This window comes from Impatiens glandulifera, chromosome 1 (genome assembly GCF_907164915.1).
Source record: "Impatiens glandulifera chromosome 1, dImpGla2.1, whole genome shotgun sequence".
Taxonomy (NCBI): Eukaryota; Viridiplantae; Streptophyta; class Magnoliopsida; order Ericales; family Balsaminaceae; genus Impatiens; species Impatiens glandulifera.
Window position 1 is genome coordinate 20,778,736 of NC_061862.1, and position 9,534 is coordinate 20,788,269.

At 34.5% G+C, this 9,534-nt stretch overlaps 2 protein-coding genes across 2 annotated transcripts in view; one reads left to right on the plus strand and one right to left on the minus strand.

Moving 5' to 3' along the window:
- Positions 1-2,114: 2,114 nt before the first annotated feature.
- On the plus strand, positions 2,115-8,837 carry LOC124920516 (protein ADP-ribosyltransferase PARP3-like). Its single transcript, XM_047461019.1, has 18 exons — positions 2,115-2,141; positions 4,784-5,136; positions 5,210-5,411; positions 5,495-5,608; positions 5,707-5,764; positions 5,847-5,922; positions 6,014-6,179; positions 6,277-6,410; positions 6,500-6,740; positions 6,835-6,962; positions 7,034-7,110; positions 7,199-7,359; positions 7,442-7,651; positions 7,739-7,841; positions 7,943-8,025; positions 8,091-8,240; positions 8,341-8,520; positions 8,598-8,837. Exons 1-18 carry the CDS (start codon positions 2,115-2,117, stop codon positions 8,640-8,642), a joined length of 2,508 nt encoding a protein of 835 aa, XP_047316975.1. The 3' UTR covers positions 8,643-8,837.
- The window catches only part of LOC124920899 (pentatricopeptide repeat-containing protein At2g27610), a 2,507-nt gene continuing 1,362 nt past the window's right edge, over positions 8,390-9,534 (minus strand). The window contains exon 1 of the mRNA XM_047461477.1: positions 8,390-9,534. This exon is cut by the window's right edge and continues 1,362 nt beyond it. Coding sequence (XP_047317433.1) covers positions 8,730-9,534 — 805 coding nt within the window. The 3' untranslated portion in view covers positions 8,390-8,729.

Sequence of the window (9,534 nt, forward strand, 5' to 3'; positions counted from 1 at the left end):
CATTCGTTTAGCTCTTGCAAGCATTGACTTTGTCACCTCAGCATTTAACTCTGTCTTACATAATTCACTAAAAACGGATAGTGTAAATGTGTAATTGAAGGATCTATCCTTATATTGTTCTCAAATTTGGAAGCAATGAACTTGACTGTTACTAAACCAATCTTGTTAACCGTATAACAAGTATGCTCAGATTGAATTCTCTTGATCATCCAAGTATTTGTTGTGTTATTTTTTCTAATGAACATTGTCCAAGTACACTTTCCCTTAGTGCATATTCCTTTGATGTTCGTTTTATTAGCAACACTTAACCTCAAAGAAAACTTATTAGCACAACTGTATTTAATTATGGCTAATTTAACATCTTCTTTTGTATTTAATGTCATACTTGTTACAAACTTTGAAGTAGCATGACCATTAGGATTAAATGCATAGCTTCTACTTGGTTTCCTCACTAGTTTATTCTCCAATTCTCGATATTAAAATCAGAGGTTCACATCTATCCCATCTCCATTAGTGAAGCTCCCCACATCCGAATCATCATATGTTTTTTCCTTAAAATTAACATTTTCTTCTTCATCGATTTCTTCTTCATTAACAGGTTGAACATATGTCGAATCTACTTCACTATCACTTTCTTCTTCCTCTTCAGTTTCAACTCGTTCCCTTTCTTCAGCTTCAACTTCAATCGGTTCTTTTTCTTCAACTCGTTCTTTTTCCGCTTCAGTTTCAACTCGTTCCCTTACTTGTTCTCCTTTTAAATATAAGATTGGATTCTTCTCAATAGACAATGGCTGCTCAAGTTCATTCACTAGGTAAACAAAACATGTTTATGCTTGACTAAATAGGAAGATATTTCCAAAATTTCTTTGTCTCCACTAATAGAGATAAGACCAATAGTTAATCCAAGACCAGGAATACAGTAATATAACTTATTATTATCGGCATTTGTATACCCCAAATTCTTAATCATCTCTAGAATATTCCAGTATGAAAATAAGTCTAAATCATCTATAATTACCAGGTGTTCCGATCCATTGACATATTGGGTCGCTTCATTAGGACACATGTAAAATGTTCCTCCATTATTTATAGACAATATATATTTTTGCGAACTGAAAAAGAAAAATAAGAAAAAAGTTAGTGTACATATAAAAATGAAACAAATTTAATTGACTACAAATAAAAAATTTCAAAAGACATAAACATGTTGAATAACAAATACAGCTATTGAAAAATAAAACAATGGAAAACTGTTTTTTATAACTAATTTCTAAGCATGGATTATTTCTGTAACTAATTCAATCTATTTTTGCATACATATGGAACGATGAAAATTTTTGATTGATATAATCCTAAATATGTTGTTCTAAAATAGAAAAAGAAAACATACATTCACTTTTCGTTCTCTTTTACATGTTACCTTTTTTCAGTACTCGTATGAACTGCTTAAACTTAAATGGTCAAAGATTCATAGAAAGAAAGAAATTCGTCAATATAGAAACAACAACAAACACCAAAAGGACAAGTACAAGTGTCGTGGCCAGACTTAGTAGCAAACAGATTCAGGTTTAAGAACAACAACAACAAACACCAAAAATAACATTATAAGAGGAACAAATGCAAAATTTAAGAAAAAATTCGAATCTTGGTAGCAAACAGAAAGATTTAAAAAACGATTCCTGAACAAAAATTGCTTGCTCAAGAGACCCTCAAATGTAAGATTCAGGTTTAAGAACAACGACAAACACCAAAAAGAACATTCTAAGAGGAACAAATGCAAAAGTTCATGAAAAAATTCGAATCTTGGCAGCAAACAGAAAGATTAAAAAGAACGATTCCTGAACAAAAATTGCTTGCAAGAGACCCTCAAATGTGAAAATTCAGGTTTCTGTAACTAATTTTTTCTAAAACATAGTAGGTTTATGTAACTAATTTATACATTCATCAAGAGAAGTTAAGGAGGATAAAACTAACATTTTTTCTCGTCCGTCAATATTAGGGTTGCCGCAAAGAGGGTTACGATGACAGTGGCTTGTAAGGAGGGTGAAGAGGGCGGCGATGACCACTGCTGGTGAAGAGGGCAGCGACGGCAATGGCTGATGAAGAAATTGACGATGGCGGCTGCTGGTGAACTGATGGAGGTAAATTAAGTTTGTAAAAAAAGACATGGTAATTTTAATTACTGACCTGAGGTTCGTTTGAAATATAAAAAAAAAATACATGGATGTCACGTGGATACAAATTTAACCCCGTTAGATTGCTGCCGTTATTTATTTATTTTTGACACATTTTGACAACTATATATACAAAAATAGAATTTTGCGACTTTATAAATAAAATTGACACATCGCTCCAATTTTGTAAACAAAATTGACATTATTCCCATTTTTTTATACCGAATTTTTTGGTAAAGTATAAGGTATTGATAAAAAAATTACGATATACCGTATCGAATCAACCTTAATAATATATATCACTTTTTGATATAATATATATATATATAAATTAAACTAAACAAACTTCTAATTTAATAATTCTTTTATAAAAAAATATTAAATTATTAATTTAAATGTCCTAATTATTGTTTGGGATTAAAAATTTATTAAATCTCGTACCAAAAATGAATGAAAAAAGCATTGATTTTTTATTTAATTTTTGGGATATCAATAGTAAAGAGTTAGGAAGGCTGGCTCTGATTGTGAACAATATGAAGAGGTGAGGATGTCCCGGAGTAGAAAGAATGTCTAATGTATTTTCCCTTTTCAGCCCATTTTTTTTTTAAGTTAAACTCAACAAATTTAATTGTTTTCATTTTGACCCTAAATTTTTTATTTATCTTGTCATGTTTAAACGTATCCAATCGATTAAACTTACTTATCAATTACTATAATTCTAAGTATTCATGCTACATAAATAACAATTGATCATTAATTTTGTTAATAAATCCAATCATTTTAAAGTTTGTAAGTAAATTTTCTACCTTATAATTTCAAAACAGGCTTAATAACAAATAATTTCAAATTCTCACACATGTTATGTTTTATAATTAATGGTATTTTAAGAATGTGTGAGACTACTTGGGCACTCAAGGCATTAGACAATATAGTGTCATTTTTTATATTTCAGCATAACCGGAGACACATTTTAAATATATATATTTACATATTTATCAGTATATTATATATAAAAAAAATTCGTTCCAAGTTCCAACTAGATAAACTAATAATAAATTTCAAAATAAATAAATAAAATTACTTTAACATAGTGAGGACCCGTCATGTAAAATTTCGAATTTCAAACGAATAATAAGCACGTCATGTGTCATGCTTAGACACAAAAACTCAAGTACCCGTATGACCAACTCTATATGTGGCTAATTTGAACATATTGAAAGTTTTGAAATTATTTTTAAAATGAAATTTACAATAATTTCAAATAAAAGAAAACATTTTGAAAAAATTATGGGACAAAACTGACATAAATTTGTAGTAACTGGATTATGTTTGCTCTGGTACTATGATAGACTAGTCTGGACTCTGGGCATGTGAAGACTTGGAATAATTTGGACTTGGAGTTAAGAGTTAAGGATATTATTTACTAAAGAATAAAAAGTAAATTGTTTATTAAAAGAATCATATTTCACAAATATTAGATATATGTTGATCAGGATAGATGATCAAAGCGGCAGAGTGATCAGGTGGCAGAACCTCCGAGCCCTTGGATAAATGATCAGGTGGCAGAACCTAAAAGCCTGTCGATGACAGGTGTTGTTTCAAAAAGACAGCTGCTACTGATAAGTCTTGTACAAACAACGTTGTAAAATTGGAAACGCAACTCTCTTTCTTAGTTCATATGAAAGCTAATTTCCCAGACCTTTTTTAGTTATCAATTTCTCTCGACACAGACACAGGTTGAAGAAAGATGAAGGTTAGTCCCAACACATATATGATCATATTTGTAGTCTTAATTATCATTTAGTTCTGACTTTGGATTCATCATGCATATAACTTTTTATGTGGAATATGTTCATCTTCTTGTCTAGTGGATACTTAAAGCTCTGAGATAAGTTATGTACATAAATTTATTAGTTTATTCTTTTACAACCTACTTGTACTTAGAAGTTGGAATTCATGTTGTATGAGTGTTAATTTGAACATAAATATAGATTTAATCAAGGTCACAACTAAGGTCTAAATGTTTCTAATGGAGAAAATCAAGTCACATCACAACAAAGCAACAAAGGGCTGATTTGAATTTGGATTTTGGTTAAGAAAAAAAATTAATTATAGGTGATTTTGATGATATTAATGATTATTATTATTATTTTAAGACTTAAAATTATTAATATATAATAATAAAATAAAGATTTTAATTAATTAAGTAATCAATGAATCATATGTGGTAAAGTGAAATAACATTAAATTTAATTATTTAAATAATTGATGATTTGGTAAAACTAAAATTATTCATCCTCCCTATATAATCTGTAGGACCCACTAATAATAAATATTAATTTATTTGCTTATAACAACTTTTGATAATTAGAAAATGGAACATGCAGAAATGATTTATAATTAAAAGAATCTAGAAAATGGTTTGACATATAACAAATAGAAGTATTATTTAGAGTTTTTCAATCTATTTACAACTTAAATGGTAGTTGCTGGTATGGATAGAAGTGATTAAAATAAAATACAAGGAGAATAGATCATTTAACACATTGTGCATGCACTAACTGCAATTAAGTAGAAAATATCACTTAATATGATTATTAATCGTCTATTATCCTTCAAAGTTACATGAAACGAGATCTCGTGCAAAACATCCTAGTTCATCTGGGGAGGAGGAAGAGAAAAAAAATACTAGAAAGCAGAAGGCGGAGCACAGCAAAACTAGTGAAGAGGAACACGATTTGAAGAAGTCCAAGCACGGTAAGTCCGTGATGGCAGCAGCTAGTGAAGAGGAACACGATTTGAAGAAGTCCAAGCACGGTAAGTCCGTGATAGATGCTGCCATGGAATTTGACAAGTTCTGCAAGGCCACCAGGGAGCATCTCAGCATCAAGATGATGCGCGAAATCCTTGAATCCAATGGACAGGATTCCAGTGTCGCTGATGATGCTGTTGTACCTCGTTGGTATGTGACACTACACTATTGCCTTTCTTTATTTCTTTTTTATCTAATAGGAGGGATTTGTTCTATTCAACAGCCAAGATATGTTGTTCTATGGAGCCTTAGAGGACTGTTCAATTTGTGGAGGCAAAATCCAGTATAATCAGAGAGAGACATTCACTTGCAATGGCAATCACAGTGAATGGTGTAGTTGCATCTACACCTCCAAGGACCCACCAAGGAAAAAGAAACCCATCAAATTGCCCAATTTCATTAAAAATATACCTACAGTTTGTAATGTAAGAACTTGTTAATTTAATAGAAACTTGTTTACATGTGAAGAACATTGTCCCACCATGTTTATTTTTCTTTGTTGCCACAGTTAATAAAGAGTAGGCAACAAGTCCCAAAATACATGCTAAAGAGGGAATGTTTGACTGATAAACCATTTGATGGAATGAGCATTTCTCTGTCAGATAGACTTTCTCGTAAACATGTATGCATAGATAATATGAAGTTCTTGTTCACCATGCCTAGTTCACGTTCTATATATGTGTGGACTGAATAATTTTCTTTTGCCGGTGACACTCTCAGGGCTACTGGAAATCGAAGATTGAGAGTTACGGAGGAATGCTCTCGAATTCCATAATTGGTATATTGTAGATTCTTCATTTGTTCTTTTATGAGATATCTATTTGCAACCTTATGTTGGACATATACTTTCTTTTTTTAAGGTGCAACATGTCTGGTGCTGTCACCAGCAGAACGCGGCCGTGGTGGTGATGGTAGCTCTAGAGTAGCAAAAGCATTGTGTGTCCTCCAAATCTTCATAAATGATATGTTCTATTGATGTTTGTAGGGTTAAATAACTGTCTTATCACATAGATTATAATTTCCTTAGGGAACAGGGTATCCCAATAGTAAGGGAGGAATGGCTTCATGACAGCATAGAGAAACTAGAGGCCCAGCCTTTCGATATCCACGACATAGTCAGTGATCTTTCCGTTAAAGGAAAAGGAATCCCAGTGGATCAAAAGGGCATCGATAAAGAGGTCCTTGTAGCTGAAGTATGTTAGTCATATATATACTTTTTTTGCTTGAGATCAAGGGGATAGCATATGCATCCCACTGCAAAAAAATGATGTGTTATGGTCAATGATGCAGGTGAAGATCTACGGAAAGAGGGGAGTTCATAAAGATTCTAAGCTGCAGGAGAGAGGGGGTGTAATACTTGAGAAAGATGGCATACTATATAACTGTGTCTTAGCAGTAACTGACCTTGCACCAAGAGTGAATGAGTACTGAAAATTTAACTCCAGATTTTCAATTGTATCTGCAACAGATCATATATATATCTGATTATGTTATGCTATCTTCGATTTCGCAGCTTCTGTGTGATGCAGCTGATAATGGTGCCCAATGAAGGCTTGCACATGTATTTCAAGAAAGGGAGGATTGGTGGCGATGATGCAAGGGAAGAGGAGAGAGTGAAACAATGGGAGAACGTGGAAAGTGCTATCGAAGAGTTCGTCAGGCTTTTCGAAGAGCTAACTGGGAATGAGTTTGAACCATGGGAAAGGGAAAAGAAGTTTGAGAAGAAAAATTATAAATTATATCCCACAGACATGGTTCTGAGATGCTTGTATTCTTTTGCTAATTTGAAATTTGTCACAATTCTTTCCACAGCCACTAAACATGATTTCTCATCATATATCCGACTAGGCTGATGGAATGGACGTCAGACATGGCGGACTTGGTCTTCAACAGTTGGAAGTAGCAGTGGCTCACAGCAAACTGGATCCGATTGCAGCTAATTTCATGAAAATTCTTTGCAGTCAAGAGATTTACAGGTCATCTATCTCCCTTTGAATATTTTGAATTTTCTGAGATGGTATGTTAGTTAAAAAAAATTCCATGACAGGTATGCTATAATGGAGTTAGGGTTAGACCTTCCTGACCTTCCAGTGGGGATGCTATCAGATTTTCATTTGAAAAGATGTCAGATCTTCACATTCTCCATCCCCATTCTTTTATCTCTTTTACTCTTCTTTTCTTAACATGATCTAAAATTAACTGTTCCTTTCAGGTGAGGGACTACTTGTAGATTTTCCTCAGATCTTGGAATCAACTGAGAAGACATGCCAGAAGGCGATAGCCTGGTGGGGAGATATCAGCTGTAGATGGTTTTCTCTACTGCCCAGCTCAAGGCCTATGCTCTTACGAGATTTCCATGACTTGGCAGATCATGTAAGCAAGAACATAGAGAATAGAAAGGGTATATTTCATTTTTTCTTTTCTACCTAGTTAATCTGTTTATTACACTATATAGGCTGCATCTACCTTAGAGACAGTAAGGGACATAACAATGGCATCACATTTCATCGGTGACATGACGGAGCCTACCCTTGATGATCCATTGTTCGATCGATATAAGAAACTAGGATGCTCTGTGTCTACACTAGACAAGGTCTCTGATGACTACAAGATGATAGTGAAGTATTTGGAGACAACATATGAACCTTTCATAGTCGGAGATGTTGTAAGATGATTTCAGATGTGATCCTTAAATGTTCCTGGCTGTAGCCAACATTCTTTTCCTCTAGTAAATGCTCTCGTTGTTGTGCAGAATTATGGGGTGTCTATTAAGAACATATTGGCTGTTGACCCAACTGCATGCCCTTCCTATGATGAGATTAAGAATCTTCCTAACAAGTACTTGTTGTGGTGTGGTAAGCCTTCTTATTTTTCAATCCAAGTTGTCCTAGCCTCTAAGGAAGAAACCCTAGTCTAAAAAAATAACGATTTCCTAACAACTGATCTTTTGCTTCAGGAACTAAGAGCTCCAACCTGTTAAGGCATTTGCATAAAGGTTTCCTTCCATCAATCTGCTGGCTCCCTCAGCCTGGTTATATGGTAAGTTTGAATTTCTTCTTTTTTTTCTTTCCATCTTCTCGTTTATAGTTGAGCTTCCCTTGCAGTTTGGGAGGTCAATTGTATGTTATGATACTTCAGCTGCAGCAGCCAGATATGGGTTTACTTCTGTTGATCGCCCGGATGGATTCTTAGTTTTGGCCATTGCTTCTCTAGGAGATCAGATAACAGAATATAATCGCACACCTGAGATGGAGGTGAGAAAACAAAAAAGAAAACAAAAATATATGTAGATCCTTAATGGAAGTTAGCCAAGTCAAATATGTCCATTTATTCATAATAAGGTCAATTTGTCAGGAGGCAGTGGCATTACAAGTAAAGAAGATGGGAGTGGTGGGATTAGGCAGAAAGAAAACCGATGAATCGGAGCATTTCATTTGGAAAGATGACATAAAGGTCCCTTGTGGTCATTTAGTGCCTTCTGAGCATGAGGAAAGCCCTCTAGAGTACAATGAGTTTGCTACATATGGATCTAAGGTGATACACTAGCTATAAATATATATAATTTTTTAGTATTCAAAACAATTTACCTCAATTTCTTGGGATGATGGCAGGTGAGGATTTGTTTCATAGTTGAAGTGAAGTATGAGGAGGTGTAGAATGTCGTTTGAGGATTCAGATCGCCTTTTGTTGCTGCTTTTTGCCTTTTGCTTTTTGCTGTTTGTTTGTACTTAAAACTCTATATATCACCAGTAGTCACCACAGGAACATACACCATCTTTAAAATGGTGAAACCTGACTGTATCTCGGACAACTATTTCCCTATTTTCAATATCCGAAATCAATTTAATAAACGCATGACAGTCTCCACAAACTCTAAGATTCTTCGCAATCTGAATACACATTCCAGCCGGTGTGGCTAACAAAGCAAAAGCAATAGCCAGTCTCTCACTGTGCTGAGAAAGCATCACTTCCTTCGTTTGTAGCTCAACATCGTGCAGCACAAAACTCGTATCTGCCACATATCCAGCCTCTTTCACTCGATCACATATCTCCTCCAATTTCAAGTAAATAGAATTGGACAAAGGATGAGAATGATCTCCTGCCATGAAACGGTACCTCCTATGGTTTACCTCAACCCAACTATACCCAGCTTCTTTCTTCACCTTCTTCTCATCCATCATTTTCCTCACTCCATCTTTCTCCTCCCACTTACCAGCTGCTGCATACATATTCGATTGCAGAACATATGCAGCCGAATCTCCAGGGTCGAGTGATATCAGTTTCTTCGCAGCAAATTTCCCCATTTCCAAATTCAGTTGGTTACGACAACCTGCCAGAAGTATTCGCCAAATCGTCGCATCTGCTGCAAATGGCATCCCATTTATTACATTCAAAGCCTTGTCAAGCATCCCTGCTCGACTATAAAGATTAACCATGCATGAATAATGCTCCATGGTGGGACTCGCTTTCTCAACCATCATCTCGAAATATCTCTCGCCTTTCTCCACCAATCCTGCATGCGCACAGGCTGTAATGACACCTATAAAC

Bases quoted from the DNA above. Each gene is read 5' to 3' on its own strand.
- LOC124920516 (XM_047461019.1), top strand. From the start codon at position 2,115: ATGGCGGCTGCTGGTGAACTGATGGAG. The intron at 5,765-5,846 runs GTATATTGTAGA...TCTTTTTTTAAG, and splicing joins GCTCTCGAATTCCATAATTG to GTGCAACATGTCTGGTGCTG. The intron at 6,741-6,834 runs GTTCTGAGATGC...ATATCCGACTAG, and splicing joins AATTATATCCCACAGACATG to GCTGATGGAATGGACGTCAG.